The sequence below is a fragment of the Pristis pectinata genome, chromosome 30 (genome assembly GCF_009764475.1).
Source record: "Pristis pectinata isolate sPriPec2 chromosome 30, sPriPec2.1.pri, whole genome shotgun sequence".
In the NCBI taxonomy this organism is placed as follows: Eukaryota; Metazoa; Chordata; class Chondrichthyes; order Rhinopristiformes; family Pristidae; genus Pristis; species Pristis pectinata.
Genome location: NC_067434.1, coordinates 16,993,677 through 17,019,958, shown reverse-complemented (window position 1 = coordinate 17,019,958; position 26,282 = coordinate 16,993,677). Strand labels below are relative to the sequence as shown.

Sequence of the window (26,282 nt, the reverse complement as noted above, 5' to 3'; positions counted from 1 at the left end):
GCAGTGTTTGAGTCCCTGAACTTGGGTGAATGAAAGGACCAGCACGCGTGGATGTTTTGGAGTTTGCATTGATTTGTATCCTGCAAATAAACACACATCTGTCTTGTTTCGATGGGGCAAAATGTGGCAGCCAATTTTCACGTGGCAATATTCCGCCAACTGCAAGGAATACATGGATTTTTATAATAATTTTCACATTTTTTCAGCACTATTGTAGCTGGTATACAACAGCTATCCCGCATTAAATCGCACATAGGTTCCTTCCACTCATCAGTAAAGCAAGTCGTCTTCGATCCCAAGTGACAGCCTAAGGAGACGAAGAAGGGCCCCAAAGACATTTACAAACAGTTCTGAAGTGTGATAATGTTGTAATGTAGGAAACACTGCAACCAATTCGCAGCAAGCTCTGATAAACAGGACTTTGATAAGGGCCAGACAATTTGCTTTTGTGATTTTAGTTGAGGGATAATTGCCCTGCTTTTCTTCAAACTAATGCCATTGAAACTTATACATCCACCTGAGAGAGTAGATGGACTGTTGGTTTAAAGTGACAGTACTGCACTGTCTCAGTTACCATATCAGACTTTTGCACTCAGTTCTATAGAATGCCACTTGATTCCACAGTCTCCTGATCCCATTCAGAGAGGAGCAGAGGGCTGCCCTGAGAGCATGAATCGGCCAGAAAATAGATTAACTGGATATTCATCTAGACACAAGAGACTGCGGATGCTGGAATCCGGAGCAAAACATAAACTGCTGGAGGAATTCAGTGGGTCAAGCAGCATCTGTGGAGGCAGAAGGTGTACGTTGATGTTTCTGGTTGAGACCCTGCATCAGGGCACGATCTGAAATGTCAACATACACCTTTTTGCCTCCACAGAACCTGCCTGACCCACTTGAGTTCTTCCAGCGTTTTGTTTTTTTGTTCCAGGTCCCACTATCTGCAGTCTCTTGTGTCTTCAGTAAATGGTTACAAGTAGGCATAGAGCATCCCCCGGCAGTCTTGCAAAGTAAGGGTGAGGTACGAAAAATAAATATCTGCAGATGCTGGAAACCTGAGTAAAATCAGAAAATGCTGGGAACACTCAGATGATGAGTGGTGGAATTTGGTAGGGGGAGTTGATGGGAGTGCGGGGAGCAAAAACGGGTTAGTGTAGGATTAGAGTCATTGTGTGCTTGATGGTCATTGCGGACAGTGGGCCTGACTGTTCCATTGCTGTATCTCCTTGTAACTCAAAGAGGTCAAGTGGAATTTGTGGAAAGAGAAACAGTTCACACTTCAGGTACAGACCCTCTGTCAGATGGACCTGAAACATTATCTGTTCCTCTTTCATCAAATGCTGCCTGACCTGCTGAGTATCTCCAGCAGTTTCTATTTTTATTATAGGTGAGGTATCTCAGGTTTCCTGGCCAATATTTAATTCCTTCAATCAACAGTCAATCTGCACATTTTCACTTCAGCATTTGTGGGAACCTGCTTTTGCACAAATTAGCTTGCGTAGCTCTACATTACAGCACTACTTCGTTGGTGGTACAGGCCCTTCCTGGGCTATGATGCCAACTTACGGACACCCCTACATACCAATGAGCTCCCATAATGTTATAAAATTCAAAAGTCCAACATATGTACATACATTTGTTCCTATGAACAGCAGAACTAGTTTCCTCTCTCTCTTTCTCCACTTTTAGTCATTGTTCTTTCTTATCAGTCTTATGTGCTTTTGATCCCATTCATTACAACACTGTGGAGCTATGGTTACCATATCAAGTGATTATTGTGTATTATCTGATTTACGGACAAGATTGACTTCTGGACATCTGTTAAAACGGAGCCCACTTGTTACCCAGGGAAGACCTGTAAGGAATCTGAAGAGTGCTGGAGAAAAGCCTCCATGTTTAAGTGTTGCCGATCACTAAAACAAGAGCAGCGCTTTTGTAAGCAAAATGAACTCAGAAACTTACCAACAGTAACAACACTGGACATTTTGAAGCAGCCCTCCCCCAACAGAATGTTTCTTTCGTCAGAGGAACTCGAGGCAATGCTGTCTTGGTGGACCCATGAGCACTCATCAGAGTCAGTGTGTTGCTGTTGCAGAGGCGGCTGGTGTAGCAGATATCTCCCATTGATTCAGGCTGCTGTGACCTCAGTTCAGCATGTAGCAGCAGCATTTCACACAATGGCTAATTGCTTTTCCTCAACCACATTAGTGTCTGCACCTAATTGTCTGTATTACTGCTGCAGGAGATTTAATTAAATTGTCTTTCACCTGCATAAATTTGCAATTTTCAATATCATTGAGCCAAATTGTTTTGAACAATGTACTATCCCACAGGCCAGGGGTATCTAATCATTTGCTTTCAAGTGTCACATGGTGTGTACCAAGGAGCCTGAGGGCCATATTTGATTATTAAACCCATGCTCCCATTAATTCCCATGTATGTCAAATAACTCACACTAACAGACTTGATGGTTCTCACTAAGCTTGATAGGAAGAAAGCTTTGCATTTATAAAGTGCCTTTCGCAACCTCAGGACGTTCCAGAGTGCTTCTTGGCCAACTCTGATGTGTAATCAATATTGTAATGTCGGAAATGTAGTCAATAATTTATGCGCAGTAAGCTCCCACAGTAAGCAGTCAGGTAATCTGAGTGGTGTTGGCTGAGCTATCAATACTGTTCAGAATTATGCTGGGAAGAATCCCCGTGCTCTTATAGGATCATAGAATTGTTATGACATTGATGGAGACCATTTGGCCCATTGAATCCGTACTTGCATTTTGTAAAGCAATGCTGACAGTTCCATTTCCCTGTCCTTTCCCGTTGGGAGCTTTCGCGTTCATCGGTGGAGGCGGACAAGGCTTCAGTTAAGAGTCTCATTTGAAAGGCATCACCTTAACAGTTCAACACTCTTGGTGCTGGCTTCTCTGAAGGCCGTGAGTTCAAAGCCCCACTCGGGGACTTGAGCATAAAGTCGGGCACGCTTCAGTACTTTATTGAAGGAGTGCTGCACTGATGGAGGTGTTGCCATTTGGGTGAGATATTGTCCACCCACTTGAGAGAATGTAAAAAATCTCACAGTAATATTTCAAAAAAGAGCAGAGGATTTATCTTCAGTGTACTGGCTGATGCTGTCCATTAATCAACACTACCAATGAGATATTTGGTCATTATTACATTGTTATTTGTGTTTAGAGTGTTCTGCTCAGCTTCCTCCATTGCAATGGAGACACAAGAGGCTGCAGATGCTGGAATCTGGAGCAACAAACAATCTGCTGGAGGAACTCAGTGGGTCGAGCAGCATCTGTGGGAGGAAAGGAATTGTTGACATTTCAGCTCGAGAACCTGGCACCAGTCCTTGTGCTGCTCGACCTGCTGAGTTCTTCCAGCAGATTGTTTGTTGCTTCCTCCATTACAACACTGGCTGCTCTTGAAAACAGCTCATTGGCTGCAGTACTGTTTGGAAAGTGTAAGTGTAAGTCTCTTTTTCAATAGTGTAGTGGAGTTTCCCCCTCAATCACTTGCGGAAATCACTGGAGTAAGATTTGATTTCCAGCCTTCCAAATGAGAAGTGGATCTTGCAATGAGCCCTGGCTGAGATCCAGATGCTGAGGGCCTGAGTCACCCACCAATAAAGCCACAGTGGTTAAAAACCCACCAGACTAAGAAAATTGAAACTGGCAGCGAATAGGAAAAAGGTGCAGAAGGCCAAACGGGAGATAGAAAGGGAGTTCCAGAGACTGGATGTCTGGAAACCTGCCCACCAACAACAAAGAGATCCTGGAAGACTTTCATCATTGTTTTTTTAGGAACGCATTAGGGAGGTCCTTCTCCCTGAGCTGCTGGGGTCCTCAAGAAGCCTGGGGTTTCAGGCAACAAAAAATGGCACCATCTCAGTGTTATGGTTATACTCCATGTTTGGCTTTACCTTTGAAGGAAATGCATTGCAACAATGCATCTACGCCATGGAGAGTCATTTTTTGCCAGATCATAAGAAACCAAGTACCCAGTTCTTAATGTTTTCTTGGGATCCTCATTTGCTGTACCCTAGGTGGAGTCTCTTTGCCAGTACTCTAGAAATGTACGGCAGTTGGGCTCATCAAAATATTCAAATTGCCTTCAATTTTCCACCTGTCTTCCCTTCGTCAAGAGGCTCCAAATCCATGTGAGTGACTCCTCCTGACTCCATGGAAGAAACTCGGCCAAATCCAGAGTGCACGGAAAAGGTGGAATCTTCCTTCGGTTCATGACATCACTGAACTTCATTACAGTTGACCAAACTAATTGGGAAAAGAACTTTTTTTTAATAACTTGCAATTGCCGGAAATCTGAAATAAAGCCAGAAGTTGCTGGAAACACTCAGCAGGTCAGGCAGCATCTGTGGAAAGAGAAACAAAGTTAACACTTCAGGTCAAAGATGAAGGATCTTCGACCTTAACCAATACCTGTTTCTCTCTCCACAGCTGCTGCCTGACCTGTTGATTGTTTTCAGCATTTTATGGTTTAATTGGAAATGACTTCTTTAAGGAAGAATCAATTCTTTAAGATAAAGCAAGGCACAAGATGCTCATTCCCTTGAGAAATTAAACAAAATTACATGATTCTACCTCTTTGACAGTTTTAACTGGAAAGACCAGTGTTAAATACCATTGTGTCACATTGCTCAATATCTCAAAGCGCTCCACATCTAACGAGTCACTTTGAACTGCTGTGGATAATGTTATGGGTTTCCACAGTAGCCATGTTAGCCATAGCTGCGACCTAGAAAAAATAAGCAGAGGAATGATAAGTTAGTCTGTTTTTTGTGAATTTGGTTGCACAAGGAAAGTTGACCCTCAAGAAGAAAGGAAAATTAAACCCCTGTTGGAGGTCAAATATGTTCAATGGCAATGAACAGGCTGTTAAGAAACAAATGATATAACTATCACTCTTCTGTGGTTGGAGTGTGCTGTTTAACAATTAATTTAATGGTCAGTTTATTTGAGATTTCAGAAGCATTTCCATTTTAATAATTTAAGATCTGCTTGACCTTGGATTTGCTCATGAGGAATGTTCTGCCTGATTGTACGGTTCCCAGCTCAAGGTGAAAGTAGTTTAAAGCAGAATGAGACATGGCTTCTTCATCAAAGATTAATTTCAAAAGTCTATTTCTTGTGGCTTCCTGATGATGTAGAGAGTAGAGGCATCACACTGTGTAGTACCGAGCACATCAGACAAGAACACTCCAGCTACAATTGTTGAAGGAGATTCAATTTTAAAATTGGACTAGGCTAGTCAAGTGTAAAATCAGGAAGGGTTCTTTTTCTCATTAAAGGATTCTATTGACCCAGGAAACCCATAGCTGCTCGGGGAGGTAAAATATAATTGTCAAGATTGCCATCGGGTGAGAGGATTGGAGGTGGGGATCAAAGGCAGGTTGATAGCATCAAGGAGAGTCATGATCTGCTTAAAATTAAATGGTGGTACATATATGAGAGGTTGAAAGGCCTATTCCTGTTCCTCTATTCCAAAAGCCCAGATTAATAAACCCACTACTTCTACTGCCTTGGTGAAGCAGCCAGCATAATCAAAGACCCCACCTACCCGGGTCATTCTCTCTTCTCCCCTCCCCCATCAGGTAGCAGATAGAGCAGCCTGAGGGCGTGTACCACCAGGCTTAAGGACAGCTTCTACCCCACTGTGATAAGACTATTGAACGGTTCCCTTATACAGTGAGATGGACTCTGACCTCACGATCTACCTTGTTGTGACCTTGCACCTTATTGCACTGCACTTTCTCTGTAGCTGTGACACTTTACTCTGTACTGTTATTGTTTTTACCTGTACTACATCAATGAACTCTGTACTAACCCAATGTAACTGCACTGTGTAATGAATTGACCTGTACGATCGGTATGCAAGACAAGTTTTTCACTGCACCTCGGTACAAGTGACAATAATAAACCAACACCGACACCGATACCAAGAAGGACAAGGACACCATCACCTACAGGTTGTTTTCAAGTCGCATGCCATTCTGACTTGGAGCTTCTTCATCATTCCTGGGTCGAAACACTGGAATTCCCAGCCCAGCACCGCCGTGAGAGTACCTTCAGCAGAAGGACTGCAGCAGTTCAGAAAGGCAGCATAGCCACCTTCTCAGGGGTACATCGGGTTAGCCAACAAATGCTGCTCTTCCCAGCGATGCTTAGATTCTGAAAAATTACCAAATAAAATCCTCCCAACAAATATGAGATAAAGTACCAGTAGCGTAGTTTGAGAATGTGAATTCAGTTTCAAGAAATCTAGTTAAGGAAGGTAAGTGTGACTAAAAGTGAGCATGAAGATGTTGGGTTGTTGCTGAACCCAACTGGTAGTGCCACTCGCCTCTAGTGTGACTGCAGCCCCACATAAGCACAGCTGATCATTCTTGCCCCCTGAGGTGGCCAAGCAAGCCATATTGTTGGATCGTGGGCAATTATTTATGGGCAGTAAGTGCTGGCATTTCTAGTAAAGCCCAGATCCTGAGAATGATAGGATATCTTTATTAGTCACATGTACATCGAAACACACAGTGAAATGCATCTTTTGTGTAGTGTTCTGGGGGTAGCCCGCAAGTGTCGCCACGCTTCCGGCGCCAACATAGCATGCCCACAACTTCCTAACCCATATGTCTTTGGAATGTGGGAGGAAGCCGGAGCACCCGGAGGAAACCCACGCAGACATGGGGAGAACATGCAAACTCCTTACAGACAGCGGCCAGAATTGAACCTGGGTCACTGGCGCTGTAATAGCATTACGCTAACCGCTACACTACCGTGCCTGCCTTGATGTTGTTCTAGAGTTAGGCGTCTGATATGTATAACATTGTGAAGCAGAGAGGGCAGGGGAGAAATTAGGACTGCTGGAAAATTGTAGAAATCCTTGGATGCTGAAAGGGGATGGATGGGACTTGGTTGTGATGCTTTCCACAGCTGAATGTCCTTCTCTCACTCACTGTCTTGGCTCTTGCCTGTTAACTGGATCCTGGCTCAAGCATCAAGGATGTATCCGATCAGGGTTTTCAAAAAGTTAAAAGGATTCCTCACGGTCATGACAGAGAAACTATCGCCCCGTTCCCCCCCCCCCCCCCCCCCCCCCCCCGCCATGAGACAGGCCATCACAACATTAGATCTAAGCTGCTTAGGATTGAAGCCAGGAAGGGTTGGAATTCTCTCCCTCAAAGGTTTCTGGGGATTGCTGGAGCACTGAAGAGTGAGTGATAGACTTTCGTTCAGTAAATGTAGATCAGCCAGAATCAAATCGAACAGGATGACTGAGGGACTGAATGGCCTCCTAGCTCTAATGTTCCAATAAAGGCATTGGTAACAAGGATGGTGATGGCTTACAGCCTGATCACATGACTGGTATTTGACTACATTTTCCCAGATATAAGGCCACAGGAGGTATTTCACCTGCAGCAAATGTTGTGGCTTTTTTGTATGGACATTACGATTATCTTTTACCAGCTGCAGAATGAGCTGTCTTCTTTAAGCATGACATCATTTATTTCTCTCCTTCCTTCCCCTGTCCTCTTCAACCTGCACTTGTCAGCTGCTTGTGGCAAAGAACAGGCCTTGAACTTGCTACCACTGGCCACCTGACTGCAGGCAAGAGAGCCACCCACCTGGCCCATGTTGTGAATTACTCCTTGTTGTCATAGCATCATACTTGACGGAAACAGGCCACTTGGCTCACTGAGTCCATGCCAACCAGCAAGCACCCATTTACACTAAACCCATTTTTATTCAGTCCCATCAACTCCCCCCAAACTCTACCACTCCCCTATACACTTGGGTTAACTTACAGTGGCCAATTAATCTACCAATCCTCATGTATCTGAGATGTGAGAAGAAACTGGAGCACCCAGGGGAAATCCATGCTGTCACAGAGAGAACGTGCAAATTCTATACAGACAGCAGCGGAGGTTAGGATTGAACCTGGGTCACTAGAGGCAGCAACTCTGCCAGCTGCACCACTGTGCTGCCATGTGTCCTTGATAGATGAGTGGATTCCCTCATCTCATTTATCTGTGGTCCAGGCACCTACTCAGCAAAAGGGCAGATGGGTCTTGCTTGGCCCTCAGCTCTCCCGGGCACTTCATCTCATGTACAATAGATGTGGGCTTTGTGCATTAAAAGCATTGTGAGTCAAAGTCAAGTTTATTGTCATAGGCACAAGTACATGTATGCACAGGTGCAGTGAAAAAACTTGCAGCAGCATCACAGGCACATCGTATCAGATAACCCAACATTCACAAGAAAGACATAAATTAAACATAAATTATATACAATTTTTACAAGAAAGAACAGAATTAGAACAAAAAATACAAAGTCCATTTTAGTGCAAAGCAATCAGAGTGGCCATAGTGTTGCTAAACTGTGGAGATTAGGGTTTTGCTGGTTGGTTCAAGAACTGAATGGTTGAAGGGAAGGAGCTGTTCCTGGTGGTGTGGGATTTCAGGTTTCTGTACCTCCTGCCCGATGGTAGCTGTGAGAAGATGGCATGGCCTGGATGGTTCGGATCTTTGATGATGGATGTTGCCTTCTTGAAGCAGCTCCTGTGAGTCTCCTGTAAGTTTGAATCCACTCATGGTTTGCATCCAATGTATTGCCCGATATGGTTTTTGCTTTAGTGTCGACATTTCTTTTCCTCTAACTTGCATTCTCTTCATTTGTTCTTCCTCATGCTTCCTCTCCATCTCGGGTTGCCCATCAGGAAGTGGAGGTTAGTGGCAATTTTATTTTGCTACATTGTTGAATTCAGAATTACCATCAGTATATGGCGGGATTGATGATTATCATAAGTACTCTGGTATATTGTTTGTTCGTTTATTATAGATTCGTAGAATTACACATCATGAATTATTCCTTGGATTATTTGTTACTTATTAGAACTACGAAGTACATTGTATTAAAAGAGGGAAATGGAACCTGCTTTAGAGTTAAAATCAAAATGGAGACATATGAAAGAATAAAGTGTTTATATTTAATATTTTCTTAAGGACATAGAATGAGGCCACGTGACCCACGGCACCTCACAGAGAAATCCCATCGATCTCATTCCCCCATTTATTTCCCTATAATCCATTTCTTCTCACATGCCCATCAACATTGCTCCCACTGCTTCTCCTGCCACCCACCGTACTCTCTGGATTGCCAAATCACTTAACAACCCACATGTTGTTGGAATGTGGCAGGAAACTAAACTCTCAGGGGGAAACCCATGTGGTCACAGGACAAAGTACAGTGGCACTGTACTTTATCTGCAATGGACTGCAAATGTACTATTATTTAGAAAAGGAGGAAGGAATAACTTGAGGCCATTCAGTGGCGGGCTAACTATTGGAATTAGTTCCAAGGGACAGTATGATCCTTCATTTACAAAGGCGCAGATTAATTAGGGACAGTCAGCATGGATTTGTTCAGGGAAAGTTGTCTTTGACAGGCTTGATTGAATGTTTTGTACTGGAGGCGAGCAGGAATGAAGAGGGCAGGTTTTGGCAAGGTTGGAAATGTAGTTTTTTTTTCTGCTTGAGTTTAGGGGAACAGGAGCTGGCCTGATTTAAACAGAAGATCCTGAGGGGTCTTAACATTGGGCATGTGGAGATAACGTTTTGATTCCTGGAAAAATCTGGAAACAGCAAGGGATCATCCATTTAAGCCAGAGATGAAGCATTTTGTTTCTCTCTCAAACATTTATGAGTCTTTGGAACTCTCTGAGTGGCAAGCGAAAGTAGAGCTTTGGAATTTTCAAATACTAGAAGGCATAGCTTTAAGGTGAGGGGGGTAAATTTAAAGGAGATTTACGAGGCAAGTTTTTTTACGCAGAGTGTGTTAGGTGCTTGTACTGCAAAGGGAGGTGGAGGAAGCAGATATGGTCGCAATGTTTAAAAGGGATTTAGGCAGGCACACAAACAGGGAAGGAATGAAGGGATACCAATCATGTGCAGGTAGATGGAATTAGTTTAAATTAGCATCTTGGTCAGCACATACATAATGGGCCGAAGGGTCTGTACTGTACTGTTCGATGCTGTATGATCTATTTTTAAGACAGATTCTTGATAAGCAAGGAGGTGAATTGTTACTGTGGATAGGCAGGAAGGTGGGGCTGAGTTCAGATCAGATCAAATGGCAGAGCAGGTTTGAGGAACAAAGTGGCCTTTTCCTGCAGCTAATTTGTATGCCTGTATGTCACACATAACGAGCTGGTCAAAAAAGTAAAAGCCCATGGGATTCAAGGGGAAGTGTCAGATTGGATCCAAAGTTGACCTGGTGGCAGGAAGCAAGGGCAATGGTTATGGATGATTGCGGAAGCAAGTGGGGTTCCATAAGACTCAGTACTTGGTCCATTGCTTGTGGTAGCATACATTAATAATTCAGACTTAAATGTAGGGGACATGATGTAGAAATTTACAGGTGATAGAAAAACTAGACTGTGTGATTGACAAAGGAGGAGGAAAGCCTTAGATTGCAGGAAGATAAAAGTCTCATGGTTAGTTGGATAATGAAGTGGCAAATCGTGTTTAATCCAGAGAAGTGCAAGGTAATGTGTTGGGGAGGTGATTCAAAGCAAGGGAATACATAATACACGGGAGGATACTGAGGGCTGCAGAGTCACAGATCCTTAAAGGTAGCAGGACAGATCTGGTCAATAAGGTGATTGAAAAGGCATGTGGAATGATTTCCTAAATTAGTGAAGGGATAGCACATAAGAGCAGGGAGCAACAAGCAACCTGCTGGAGGAACTTAGCGGGTCGAGCAGCATCTGTGGAGGGAAAGGAATTGTCGATGTTTCGGTTCAAAAACCTGCACTAGGACCCAAAAGATTGACAGCTCCTTTCCTCTCACAGATGCTGCTCGACCCACTTAGTTCCTCCAGCAGATTATTTGTTGCTCCAGATACCAGCATCTGTTGTCTCTTGTGTCTCTAAGAGCTGGGAGGTTATGTAGAACTCCATACAACAATCCAGAGTTCGAAGACAAAAAAAGATTACAGATGCTGGAATCCAGAACAAAAGCTAGAACGCTGGAAAAACTCAGCAGGTCAAGCAGCATCTGTGGAGACAAAAGGTGCTGGTTAACGTTTTGGCTCAAGACCCTGCATCAGGACTGTTGCTTGAGTTCTTTCAGCATTCTATTTGTAGTCCACAGTTTGAGTACTGTGAACATATTCTAGTCACCACATTACAGGAATGATGAGATTACACTGGACAGGGTGCAGACACTGGACAAGGTGCAGAGCAAATTGATGAGGATGTTACCAGGGCTGGAAAATTGCAGCCATGAGAGAAGTTTGGAGATATTGGTGTTGCTTTTTGTTTCCTTTGGAACAAAGGATATTTGATTGAACTGTGCGAGGAGCCCTGAAAGAGTAAGTAGAAGGAACCTATTTCTTTTACCAGGGGAGTCAAAAACTAGAGGATATAGATTCCAAGAGAGTCTTAAGATGCAGAGAGGTTAAAGGAAGGACTTCCATAACATGGTGTCCAGATTAAAATGGTAGTTACATAGAGCATAGAACGTTACAGCACAGTAAAGGCCCTTCGGCCCACAGTGTTGTGCCGACATTTTATCCTGCTCCAAGATCTATCTAACCCTTCCCTCCCACGTAGCCCCCTATTTTTCTATCATTCATGTGGCCATCTAAGAGTCTCTTAAATGTCCCTAATGTACCTGCCCCCACAACCTCTGCAGGCAGTGCGTTCCACGCACCCACCACTCTCTGTGTAAAAAAAATTTACTCCTGACATCCCCCTTATATCTTCCTCCAATCACCTTAAAATTATGTCCCCTCATGTTAGCCCTGGGAAGAAGTCTCTGACTGTCCACTCGATCTATGCCTCTTATCATCTTGTAGTTCTAGTGCAGTAGCCCACAGTATATTCTGCAGTAAACACAAGGGAATTAGACCAATTGGTGCATTATCCTGGTGCTGCCCTTCTCTGTTGCAGTAACAAAGTTCGACCTGGCTATTTACATTCCCTGCCTCCCACACCCGATGTATAGAGATGGGATTTTCAGTCACTGTTGGAGTCTCTGCACCCCTGCTGTCCTCTCTTTCCCTGCTCTGTGCGTTGTCGTGCTGTGTTTATATATTCCACTGCCACCGCCCCCCTGGTGGATTTGTTGGTGGGCCACTGCCAAAAGCTGTCTGCATGCAAAGACACCCTAGCTCCTTCTCCCAGTGCCTATTTTGAATGGACAGCACAGGCAGTGGCTGCAGTATCGCTTGTAGATTAAAAGAAGAGCCATGTCAGTAAAACAAAGTGATAAGTCTTCATGGTAGCATAAAATCAGAGAATGCTGGAGATACTCAGCAGGTCAGGCAGCATCTGTGGAGAGAGAAACAGAGTTAACATTTCACCTTTCTGATCTTTTGATCCCAAAATTTTAAATCTGATTCTCTCTCTACAGGTGCTGCCTGACCTGCTGAGTATCTCCAGCATTTTCTGTGCTTATTTCAGATTTCCAGCAGCTGCAGTATTTTACTGTTCAGTATAACAGCAGTGACTGGCAGCCCCATTGAGGGAGGAGTGGCAGGGGTGGTATTGCCAAAGATTATAGGAGACCCATGAGTCCTTAACATAAGAATGTGAAAAAAATATTGAGAGGAGCAGGCCATTTGGTCCTACTGCCTGTTCTGCCATTCAGTAAGATCATGGCTGACCTGTTACCTCAGCACCATTTTCCCGCATTAACTCCACATACCTTTATTCCTTTAAAATCAAAAAAAAATTGAGCCTTGTCTTGAATACATTAAGCAACTGAACCTCCACAACTTTCCTGGGTAGAGAATTACAAAGATTCACTACCCTGTGAGCTTTAATAATATTGGGGTAATTAGAAAGTTCACAGAAACAGTAAAACTAAAAATGAATATACTCAGTACGCCTGCTACCCCAGCTGTAGGGTTACTAGGAGACCCTGGGAATCCCCAGGAGACCCCCAACTCTGCGGCCCATGACACCATCAGGGTTTTATGGATGGGGTGGGGTTCTATTTTATAGAATGTGAACAAGTAGGGCTTTCATTCAGAAAGGTTTGGAACCACCACTGTACAAGATAGCAGCTAAAGATATAAACATCTCCAACTGGGTTTTTGATATTCACTTACGGGATCTGGGCGGTGCTGGCAAGGCATTTATTTCCATCCCCATAACTATTGAGAGGGCAGTGTGGAACTGCTTTCTGAAACCAAGGTGTGAATCCACAGTTAGATTTTAAAAAGAAGTCATGACTGTGTCTGGGCTCAAGAACATGCATTTACTTGGTGTGTATTCCTTTAGGGGATTCATTCTGTGAGTTTCTGCTGACTTTGGCTACCCTTTAACGATTGATAGCTTTATCAGCAAGCCTTGATTGAGTTACTGCATCATAACTCACTGATGCGCATCAGTTATCACCTCTGTGGTGTCTGGCGCATTCACTTCAGACAGTAAAGGGATCAATAAACACACTTTTTCAGAGAGTTGTCTTGACCTGGAGGCCCATTAAAGAAAAACCGGAGCACTCCAGCCCAATTGCAGTGCTGGCTTCCCAGAAGCAGAGTCAATAATGCCAAAGTATAAAACACAATCACGCACCATTGCTTGGAAATAGCATTGGGCAATATTGGTTCAAACACAAGAGATTTCTTGGTCTGCAGTTTGAACAAGGTGATAAACTCACTTGTTTCAAGAGCATTTAGATAGAAGACTGATCTTGTGGCTAATGGCTAATGGCTCCCTCTGTAAGTTCTGGCACTCTTGTGCTTTAAGATCAAACTGGACGATATTGTACCACCCTCACAAATTATTTGGTTAATATGAGATTGCTCTTTGTGGGAGCTATTGTGGGAGTGGGCAGGCACGGTAGTGTAGCGGTTAGCATAATGCTTTACAGCGCCAGTGACCCGGGTTCAATTCCGGCCGCTGTCCGTAAGGAGTTTGTACGTTCTCTCCGTATCTGCGTGGGTTTCCTCCCACATTCCAAAGATGTACGGGTTAGGAAGTTGTGGGCATGCTATGTTGGCACCGGAAGCGTGGCGACACTTGCGGGCTGCTCCCAGAACACTCTACGCAAAGGATGCATTTCATTGTGTGTTTCGATGTACATGTGACTAATAAAGATATCTTATTCTGTGGAATTATGATGCTGAGATTCCTAGATTACAACCGTGTCTAAAGTTATTCAGCATGGAAACAGGCACTGACTCCCTGCTGACCACCAACTGATTTCCACTGATTCTACATTAATCCCACATTCCCATCAGCTCCACCCACCCCCCCCCCCCCCCCCCAGGTTCAACCACTCACCTACACACTAGGGACAATTACAGTGACCAATTAACCTACCTATCAGCTCATTTTTGGGAATGTGGGAAGAAACCGGAGCACCCAGAGGAAACCCACGTGGTCACAGGGAGAACGTACAAACTCCACACAGACAGCACCTGTGGTTAGGATTGAACCTGCGCTGTGAGGCTATGAAGCACTTTGGGGCACCCTGAAGAGGACTATGGAAATGCTGATAAAAATCTGCAACTGCTGGAAATCTGAAATAAAAGCAGAATATGCTGTAAGCACCAGGTCAGACAGCATCTGTGTAGAGAGAAACAGCATTTCAGATTCAGGACCTTTTGCACAGTTCTTTTTCCATAAATGCTGCCTGACCAGCTGAGGGTTTACAGAATTTTCTGTTTTTATTACTATGGAAATGCTAGCTTTCTTAAGCTCAGGAATATACATAAATTATCCTTGTTACCAGTCTAGCACCAACACATTTTCTGTCTACAAAATGTGAAGTTTCTGTGATAATTTTTCACATATATATTTGCTTGTCCACATAAACAGTGGAGATCGGTATGGCAAGTTGTGGAGTGTCAGTGAAACTGTATTTGTGATGCAGGTCCATTGTTCTAAACTTTCCCCTCCCTTCAGTGGTTGCCCCAAGTCAAAGGCTGTCCCATACATGCCTCATTCTCTCCGAGTACAATTCAACAGCAACAGCCTGCATTTAGATGGCACCTTTAATGCAGTGAAATGACCCAAGATGTTATTAGCAGAACGTCTCTCAATAACTTCCTCCCAATTCCTTTTACCATCGGTTTTGCTATTCCTCTCAATTTTGCTATCCTTGGCCTTGCTGGGCCCAATTTTAAGTCAGAGCCATGAAAACCCACTTTCAGCCTCAGTAAGCCGATTTCATGCCTCTCTACCATCCTGCCATTTGGTTTCCTGTCAGCCTGCAAGAAATCAGGCTTCCCCGTTCATCTACCAACCTGTGGTAAATCTGTGATTGGGATAAGTCTGGGCCCAGAAATGTCAAGCCTTCTCCCGGCTCCACACCCACAGTAATTATAATTGCCCTTGCATTTTCTGGAGTTCGATTCTTTCCCGTGTAGGTTTTCTCAGCTCTAGGCTAAATTTGCATTAGGGTCCCAGTGATATTGTTGGAATGCAAAGGGTTTTCAAATCTTTCATGGGGTCCTCCAGTCCTGTTTTCATTCCTGTTTTGTTCTTAATATGATACGGTGACAAATTTTGATTGACACCCAGCCATAAACTAAAGACATGAAAGTCAAAAATTGGGCAGGTTATGTCCACAGCAATCGAGCCAGTGGTAACAATTTTATGCCCAGATTTGTGATTAATTTTGTGCACATTTTTTATGGTCAAGGTACTTCATAAGTGCAGGTCCTTGTTGTAAAGGAAGTCCCAAATGTCGAGTGTCCTTATACATTGTAGGGAGAGCCATGTAGATTGCAACAGCTGCAAGGTGATTCACAACTTGGGTATTTTATCTGTTTGCCCAGAGTACAATTGTTGCTCCTTTTCACTAAAGCTTGATTGAGCCAGTTTATCTGGCTGTTGTACACTTGTTTTTCCTTGTACTCCCTTTGTAAATAGAACTCAGGGCACCTCTGACTACATTTATTGTACTTAAAAGTTAATTAACCTTAGGCCTGAAATTATGCTGTACAAATAATAGCACATTGACAGCTTGACCTGTTCATTTCAGTTTCCTCTAGTGGTTATTTTAACAGAGTGAATTGGTTTACTTAAGGCCAATCAGCACTCTGTTGAAATACACTGAAGGATTGCCTGTTACTGATAACACAGCAGGGTTTCAGGGTGAGTTGGAGCACTGATTATGTGTTGAGGGCCTACTGATAAAACTTGGTTTGACTTTCAAGTTGCCGCTATCTCCTGGACTTATTCTCTTGTTCACCATCCCACCCACTCGATTAACCACTTTGTGCCGAACGCCCAAGGGATTATCTCGAATTTCCTTTGCCCCACATGACCATTGCCTTTGGCTACCTCAGTCCTCAGCTTTGATATTCCCTCTCCTCCTCTCTATCTCCCTCACCTTTAAGACAGGGGAAAGATTGACGCAATCATGAAGAAGGCACGCCAGCAGCTCTACTTCATTTGAGGAGATTCAGTATGTCACCAAAGACTCTTACAAATTTCTATAGATGTACAGTGGAGAGCATTCTGGTTGCGTCACAGTCTGGTATGGAGGCTCCAATGCACAGGATTGCAGGAGGCTGCAGAAGGTTATAGCCTCAGCTCCATCATGAGCACAACCCTCCCCACCATTGAGGACATCTTCAAGAGGCAGTCCCTCACGAAGGCAGCATCCATCACTGAGTATCAGTAATGACCTTTACCATCGGGACATGCCCTCTTCTCATTACTTTCACCAGGCAAGAGGTACAAGAGCCTGAAGACCCGCACTCAACAATTCAGGAACAGCTTCTTCCCCTCCACAATCAGATTTCTGAACGGTCCATGAGGCCATGAACACTACCTCGTTATTCCTTTTGTTTTGCACTATTTATTTATTTTTGTAATTTGTTTTAATTTTATGTCTTTGCACTGCACTGTTGCTGAAAAACGTTTCACATCATATAAGTCAGTGATAATAAATCCTGATTCTGATTCTGACAAATTTTGATCACCAGGCACCATGTAGAATCAATTTCTCTGCATTTCCTCTCCTATGAGGCACCTTGGTATGATTTACTAAATCAAAGATGCTTTATAAATGCAAGTTGGTTCTGTCTCAGGAAGCAAGGCGATAGATCCTGAATCCGGGAGGAAGGTGATCAGTGCCACTTAATCTCTCCATTCACCAGTTGGCCTTCTGCCATTTAACCCTTGATGTTTAATGCCTCCCAAAACCTGTGCTCACATAAACCAGGAGCTTGAGTTGAAATGTGAATTGCAGAAAGAAAGAACTCAAGGCACCTCTAGATATCTCAAGGTGCTAAAGAGGCAATTAATTTATTTTCACTTGTATTCTCTAATATTAGATAGTCGAACTTGAAGCTTTATAGTCAAAGCCTTGGACTGGCACTTGATCCAAAAGAGACACCCCCAGTAATGCAGGACCCCTTCAGTTGTGCGTTCACTGTTAGCTCAGATTAAGGCCGGAGGCATTAAACCAGGGGTGCACAACTTTTTTGCAGTGAGGGCCAAATTAACAATCCAGATCATTTCCGATAGCTACTTACTTGACTGCATAAGTTCTAAACTTCCTGAGAGGTCCTTGCTGCTGTCATTGTGACTATGATCTGACATTGGACTGCTCAAGGAGTCAAGAAACAGGTCCTGCAGTTTCCCAGGGGAATCCACCCACTGGATGCAGGAAAGTGACTCCTTTCACTGCAATGGAGAGGAATGGCTCCAAGGGGGATAGGTAAGTTACAGGTGATTTACATTTTTTCCAATTAATTGAGTTAATTTAAATGTATTTATTTGTTAACAAATATATTTAAATGATTTGATGTTCTAATACAGTGGTTGATTTTTATATTGTACAATAGCTTTTTAATTTTTAATAGTGATTCTTTTAATTATTTTTGCATATTTTTCAATGGTACATTTGAGGTCTTTTGGCAGCCAAAGAGCATGGGGATGTGGCTTAACCAGTTGTCAAAACATTTTTTGGGCGGGGCTTGAACTTTTGGCAGCAAGGTCCCACACTCCACAGTGTCTCATTGATCAGGAACCAGCTTCAGGGAATGAGTCACTGTTGCAGGTCGGGGAGTTGGAACAGGTATTGAGAACCATTGCTGACTCAGAGACATGGATGGTTCAGACTGACCCAGTCTATTACATAGTCATGAGGCAATTATTTATTGTAAAGAAACAAGCTGCTGGCAGAACTCAGCAAGGCAGGCAGCATCTGGGAGGGAAATGGACAGTCAACATCTCTGGTTGAGACCCTTCATCCAGTCCAGAGGGAGCATTCCGATTCAAAACATTGACTGTCCATTTCCCTCCACAGATGCTGCCTCACTCACTGAGTTCCTCCAGCAGCTCATTCTTTGCTCCAGATTCCAGCATCTGCAGAGTCTTGTGTCTCTGTTTATTGTCAATAATGCAGAGAAAATTATAGACCATAAGAAGGAAAATCAAATATTCCATCTTACTCCCATTTTTGAGCTGTTGTTTCAGTGTTAACACAAAATGGGTATAAACTTTGTCAATAATTGCTGTAAATCAGAATGTTCGAGAGACAGACCAGAATCCTGAGTCATTGTTGGCGGGCAAGTGATTTATTGGCACAAGTCAGGGAAAATTAATTCCATAGCTAACATCATGACTAGACAGTGCAGCCGCCAGCAAACCTCTACATAACAACAGTCCAAAAATAACTAATTATTGCTGAGATCTAATAGTCTTTCATCCTTTCAGGCATGCAGGTAGGAACTTGAGGACTGATGTTCTGTTTAATTGATGATGATTCTGTTTGCGTTACAATATTCTTTTTCTCTTATGCAGGATGATTACATCCGAACATGGGATCAGAATCAGGCCTTTGATGAGGGTGAGTTTTCCTTTTACTGGAAGTGTTGAGGCTTTTTTTAGCTAATTTTTTATGCAAACTTTATGAGACCAAGGGTTTCAACCTCGCAATGAACCTCGTTGCTTTGTTGGATGATTTAACATCTCTGTGACTCTGCCCCAGTTCCATCTCCACATGTTGCTCTCTTTGTCTCTATTTCTTTCTCCTTCCCTCCCTCTCTTTCATTTTTTTCTTCTCTTTCTGCCCCTCCTTTTACATCCCTAAGGATTCTAAATGAAATTAGTTTGATTTCTTCTCAACAGGACTTGAATCAACTACTTGTAGTTCAGGTCTCATTGGTACCAAGGGGACGGTGAGCAGAGCCCAGTCATTATTAGCCTGGGGGTCAGTTGGTAACAATCTCGCCTCAGAAGGTTGTGGGATCCGGTCCCACACCAAAGACATGAACACAAATATATAGGCTGGTAGTCCCGTGAAAGAGAGTCACTGTTAGAAGTGCTCTGTCTTGGAAAAGATGTTGAACTGAATCCCCTCCTCCTCTCTGTGAAAGATTTCATGGCCCAATTTCAAACAACAGTTGGATTATCTCCATTAAACAAACAATATTTATCCCTCGCTCATCATTACTAACAAACAGATTGTCTGATCATCACTATCACAATATTGTTTGCAGGAACATGGTGTGCAAATTGGCTGCATGTTATTCCCTTATTATAACAGTGACCGCACTGCAAAGGCACTTCATTGGCTGTAAAGTCCTCCAGAAAGGGGTGGGGAAGGTGCTATAAAAATATAAGTCTTTAACCCATCTCCTTTCTGGACATGGAGTAGCATGTTGCTTCAAGAAGTTACTAATACTGACCCTGTCTGCTTCCCCATCACTGTCGTATCTCTCAATCGCAAAATGCATAACTTGGGTGTATGTGTAAATAAAGAACGAAAATGCATTCATGATGCTTTTCTTATCTTGGAAGGTGGAAGGGCAAACCAATTCATGGCCAACAAAGTACTATTGAGATGTAGTCACCACTGCAGAAAAAACATGGCAACCAATCTTCATGCAGTAAGCTTTGTATTGATTCAAGTCGAGTTTATTGTCATGTGCACAAGTGCGGTGAGGTACAGGTATAATGAAAGACATGCAGCAGAATCACAGGCACGTAGGTACAGGCAACACACAGAATATAAATTATATATAAATAATAGATAAATTATACAAGACAGTGAAGAGAGAGAGAGAAAAAAAGCCTGCAAAAACAAGACCTTAGTGCAAAAAACAAAGACACAATCAGAGACAAGTCCATGGAAGTGCAAGAGGTGGTCCCTAGTGTTCCATTGCTGAGGTGGGGTTAGGGTTGTGCAGATTGGTTCAAGAGCCTGATGGATGTAGGAAAGTAGCTGCTCTGGAGTCTCCGATCAGTCACAGAAATCACCTGGTTTCCGGGGACTTCATTGCATGCTTCATGTCACCTGACAGTGAGACCAACCATGTGCAGCTGAACTCTGAACTTCTAGGTGGTCAAAGTCAAGTGTATTGTCATATGCACAAGTACATTTACAATGAAAAACTTACTTGCAGCAGCATCACAGGCAGATAGCATCATACAAGCAGTATTCACAAGAAAAACATAAATTAAACATAAATAATATACAATTTTTATAAGAAAGAACACAATTAGAACAAAAAAAAAGTCCAGTTTGAAAGGTGGATGCATACCCACCTTCAGTGTGAGGGGTGCTAACTGGACCCTGCTATCTGTGGCTTGAGTGGTTTCAGAGTCATTTCAGTGGAAAAGTTCCTGGGATTACCAGCTCCCACAAACAGCAGCAACCTGACAATCTGCTTCAGGGATCTGTTCAGTAATCCAGGATCAAATGCAGCGAATGGAAGGAAAAATAGAGAAGCCAAATGAGGGAGACATTAATACTCTTGAGTGTTGGAGAATAGTTTGTGAAAGAAGTTAGAGATTGGTGCCTTATCATGGTGGAAGGGGGAGTTAGTCAAAGGTTTCTAGTGGTCAAATGGGTTCAGCCTGAGAGGACAGTGGGGAGGGCAGCAGGGAATGGAAAATAGCATTGAGCAAGGCTGGGGACAGGTCACTTCACTCTGTCGCACATCTCTGGTCTTCCTCTGTCAGTCTGCTGCTTCCTGACTCAACAGAGATTAACGGCGAACAAACAGTTGCTAGTGTGAAGTGGATCAGCGGTCTCAGCTGGCTGCTGGATTGCGTCATGCAGCCTGGTGTTGAGGCAGCTTGTCCTTCTCGGCTGTCAGGAATCAATTGTAAGTACGTGTGAAATAAATCAGCTGAGCTGCCAGAGACAGCAGAATGAAGCTGGAGTGGTGGAGCCCTTGGGAGCATCGAAGTCAGAACAGAGCAGCTGAAGTGCTCATTGATCTTGCTGCAGGAAAGGCAGATGGAGACAGGCTGGGCGAGCAGGGCGTTCATATATGTTGGTTTACCGGGCTGTGATTCTAAATCCAGGGACCACATACCAGGAGCCACTCTTCCTGAGTGTGACAAATTTTCTACATAGCTGGTGGCCGAAGCATGCTGATCTTGAACTTTGGGGGACCCTGCGTGCTTAACATAATAAGAAAAGCACCTCAGTGCTATCCTTATTGTTGGTTTTAGTTTGCCAATAGTACTACATAACACATAGGCAGTTCAGATGTGTGGCAAACTCAATTGGAGCTCTGTGGACAGCTCTGGTTACTGCTGTCAAAAGGGATATTGAAAGAATGCTGAGAAGGGCAACTAGTATGAATGAGGGGATGGAGAGGAGGCATTTGGCATGGACAGCTGATTGGCTGGCTAACATGAAACAGAGAGTGGGAATAAATGGGTCTTTCTCTGGTGGGCAAGATATAATGACGGGTATACCACAGGGATCAGAGACTTCTTGCCGTTTATATGAATGACTTGAATGGAGGGACCTAGTTGCTAAATCTGTTGATGCCACAAAGGTGGGTAGGGTAGGAAAGTAAGTTGTGAAAAGGACACAAGGAGGCCTTGGAGCTAATAGAGATAGGTTAAGTGAGTGGGCAAATGTCTGGCAAATGAAGATTGATGTGGGAAGATGTGAATATTGTCCATTTCGGCAGGAAGAAGAAAAAAGGAAGCATATTTTGCCACACCCGGGATATTCTGTCTTCTCCCCCTCTACCATCGGGCAGAAGATACAAAAGCCTGAAAGCACGTACCACCAGGTTCAAGGACGGATTCTATCCCATTGTTATAAGACTATTGAACAGTCCCGTAGTACAATAAGATGGACTCTTGACCTCACATTCTACCTCATTATGGCCTTGCACCTTATTGTCTGCCTGCACTGCACTTTCTCTGTGACTGCAACACTCTATTCTGCATTCTGTTATTGTTTTCCCTTGTACTAGCTCAATGCACTGTTGTAATGAAATGATCTGTGGGGATGGCATGCAAAACAAAGTTTTTCACTGTACCTCAGTACATGTGACAATAATAAACCAATTTACCAAATTGAATGATGAGAGATTGCAGAGCTCTGAGATGCAGAGGGACCTACCTGTCCCAGTGCAAGGTTAGAAGGCAAGTACAGAAAGTAATTAAGAAAGCTAACAAAATATTATTGTTAATTTTAAGAAAGCTGATAAAGTATCATTGTTTATTTCAAGGGGAATTGAACACGAAAGTAAGAGGTTATGCTTCAATTATATAGGGCACATCTGGAGTACTGTGTACAGTATTGGTCTCCCTATTTCAGGAAGAATGTTAATGCATTGGAAGCAGTTCAGAGAAGGTTAATTAGACTGATGCCTGGAATGGATGGGTTGTCTTAGGAAGAAAGATTGCATTGGATAAACTTATATCGCTGGAACCTGGTAGAGTGAGAGGGAACGAGTGAACCTATAAGATCCTAAGGGATCTTGACGGGGTGGATATGAAGAGAGTTTTCCTTTTGTATTTGGAACTAAGAGTCACTGTTTAACAATCAGGGGGGTCACCCATTTAAGACAGAGAGGAGGCAAAACTTTTGCTCACAGCAGGTCAAGTTCAAGTTCAAATTTATTGTCATGAGTATTTGGATCTTTCTTCCCCAAAAAGTGATGGAAGCAGAATCTTTGAGTACTTTTAAGGCAGACGTAGATAGATTCTTGACAAGCAAGAGGGGTGAAGATCACCGAGGAAGGCCAGAATGAGGAGTTAAGCCAAGATCTTACTAAATGTGAAGCAGGAGTGAGGAACAAGAGTGACCTACATCTGTTCCTAATTTGCATGTGTGTATATTCACTAGGAGAAGTAATATTTAAATTGGAGAGGTTGAGAGATACCGTAACTGAGTGGTACTTTTAGGATTCTTAGGGACTGGGTGAAGTCAGTGACAACACACTGTTTCACCTTGTCCAGAACAGAGGACCTGAGGACATACCTGCACCTGACCAGCATTTGGATGAGGTTAAATTCAAAACTAATCCAAGGCAATGACCTTTCAGCGAATCAATAAGTACTCTGTGGAACAGCATGCCTTGGGAGTTGATATAGGTTTAGCATTGATTGACCAATGCAAATTTAATAGATTTCCTTGAGGAAATACATATTAGTTTGCAGTTTCAGAACAATATAAGCCATTATATGTAATCACTCACTAACAAGGAATATGTAACTCTGACTTAAGGCTCTTAAAGCTTTCAGCCACTGGATGTTCTCCAACCATGTGTCTGGGTCTGTGGTAAGTTCAGTGAAGGGGATTGATTGCAGTGATTGGTCAACAACTCCATTACTGCTGAATCAAGGATTCACCAGAAAGTAGATGCCAAATTGAACCTTAATTTCTATCTTGCATTATCTTTAGTTGCTCTGTAACACCTCCCAATGAAAAGCTGATGGAATTGCTAAATCTTTGGTTGGTAAAATCAGTTTCAAGGTGAATTTAGTAACAAAACGAAGAATAAGTTGGTTGAATGACTTCCTTCTGTGGCGTCCTATGCAACACTCGTCTGACCCATTGCTGATTTGGCAGCCCTGGGTCTAATTGTTGCTCCGTTGAGCCTGCCCTTAGGGTCAGCAAACACAGTGGTCTTTCAATCTTGGGTTTAGAAATTGATCTGTGTCCACACTTCAAAGTAACTCATTGTAGGGGAGCAGATCCATGAGATGTGATAAAAGGTGAGTCCCTCACACACTGCCAGCCTTTGAGAAGAACTGGATGATACGTGCGTGTGTGTGTGTGTGTGTGTGTGTGTGTGTGTGTATTGCACAAGTACAGCAGTTAACAGTTGGTTTACGTGACCCAGAGGGTAATAGGTGGTGCTAAATTGTTAATTTTTACCTGAGTTTAACTTGTGGATTAAGAATTCCTGTTGTGAGAGCCACAATCAGAAGCAGATATCAATAATGTTCTACCTTGCTTCTTGCGTGCAAGTCTAGCAGATCCTTAAGCAATACATTTTTGATGTAATTAAATAGATATGGTGCTGTGTACTGAACACATACAGGATGCAACAGTGAGATATAAGCTATTAAGTCCCAGCTGAGAGGGCACAGTGATTATTGATGACAGGTTCTGTGAATATGCATGTAAGCAGCAGGGAAAATAAGAAAGTGCTTCATTACTTATTACTACTGATCGTAGGCCCTGCAACCCAATAAATTCATCGACAAAATCCAAATGGGAGCTACAGGATACCTGCCACTGCATGAGCTGCTCTTCGCTAAAGTTCATGGGAAGAATTATAGACAGACCCAACAGTAAGCATCGATTTTCTTATCGGACACTTTGCTCATTAATAATTTATCTACCGGTCCTTTTCCACTCCCTGGCCAAATGCTTTTGATTCCACCTAGTTCCATAGGTGCCAGGCATCCTACAGAACACACTCTTGCTTCTGAGTCAGAAGATTGTCCAGTAAAGTGACGTGCAATAATCCAGGCCTACACCTCTGAGAGCTGCTGAAGGAGTGCTGCACTGTCAGAGAATCAGCCATTCAGATAAGGTGTTAAACCAAAGCCTCATCTGTTCCTTCACGTCAACATAAAAATTCCCATGGCACAGTTTTGAGAAGAGAAAGCAGGGCTCTGTTCACTGTTATCCTGGCCAATAATTATCCTTCAAGAAACAGCAGTGAAAGCAGTCATTAGCACAGTCTATTTGTGGGAACTAGCTCTTTACAAATTGCTCGATGTCTCCCATATTATTAACAATGACCACAATTCAGAAGTAGAGTGTTGGTTGTAATTTGGATGCGTTGAATATGAAAGGCACTATGGAAATGAAAACTCCTTTATTCTAAGAGAGAACCTGGTGGTTTTCTAATGCCTATTATTGGAAGAAAGCTGGCCTCAAACCTGTTTGACCTTTCTCAACACTAGTCCCACATCAATAAGATAGACTCTTAACAGAACATTAAATTCTTAACTGACCCTGACAGTAACACTTAGGTGCCATGAAGGCATTAAGAGTAGAGCAATAGGTGCCTTTGAAAATCTGACCTTAAAAATTAGACTAAATTTATGAAAGCAAAGTTGCATTGCTAAGTGCTCTTTGTGACCTCAAAACGTCCCAATGCACTGCAAAAGCAATTAAATACTTCTGAAGTGCAGACGCTGTTATAAAGCAGGAATTACAGCAAGATGTTTGCATCCAGCAAGCTCCCACAATCAGCAACATGATAATAACCAGAGTGCATTCAGTACACTAATTAAAAGATAAACATTGGCAAATCCTTGGAAGTGAAAAAAAAGCTGCAGATGCTGGAAATATGAAACAAAAACAGAAATTGCTGGAAGCCCTCAGTAGATCAGCAGCATCTGTGCAAAGAGGAACAGAAGTCAAGTCGAGTTTATTGTCACGTGCACAAGTACGGTGAGGTACAGGTACAACGAAAAACTTGCTTGCAGCAGCATCATAGGCGCATAGCTTCAGACAACAGATACAGAACATAAATTATACATAAGTTATACATATGTTTACAAGACAGTGAAGATAAAAGACTGTGCAAAACAAGACATAAGTGCAACAAAACATCTTGTTAGCTTTTCTAATTACCTTGGATGGTACAAGGGTGAAGCAGGTAGTGCCAGTGCAACACAGCTGCAGCGACTGGGGTTCAATCCTGACCTCTGGTGCTGTCTGTGTGGAGTTTGGATGTTCTCCCTGTGACCAAGCCGAGTCGAGTTTATTGTCAGGTACGGTGAGGTGCAGGTACAATAAAAAGTTTGCTTGCAGCAGCATCACAGGCATGTAGGTACAGACAACAACACGCAGAGACAAGTTCATAGTCGTGCGAGAGGTGGACTGTGGTGTTCCATTGCTGAGGTAGAACTAGGGTTGCGCAGGCCACTTCAAGAACCTGATGGTTGTAGGAAAGAAGCTGTTCCTGAACCTGGTGGTGTGGAACTAAGTAGGTCTGATAAAGGGTTTTTGACCTGAAACTTTAATTCTGTTTCTCTTTCCATATTTGCTGCCTGACCTGCTGAGAGTGTCCAGC

The 26,282-nt window shown here is 43.1% G+C and overlaps 1 protein-coding gene across 1 annotated transcript in view; it reads left to right on the top strand.

The window, feature by feature from the left end:
• The window catches only part of spock2 (SPARC (osteonectin), cwcv and kazal like domains proteoglycan 2), a 71,732-nt gene that overhangs the window by 8,511 nt on the left and 36,939 nt on the right, over positions 1-26,282 (top strand). Inside the window, exon 2 of the mRNA XM_052041612.1 lies at positions 18,790-18,835. Within this exon, the coding sequence (XP_051897572.1) occupies positions 18,790-18,835 (46 nt within the window). The remainder of the gene's footprint in view (positions 1-18,789; positions 18,836-26,282) is intronic.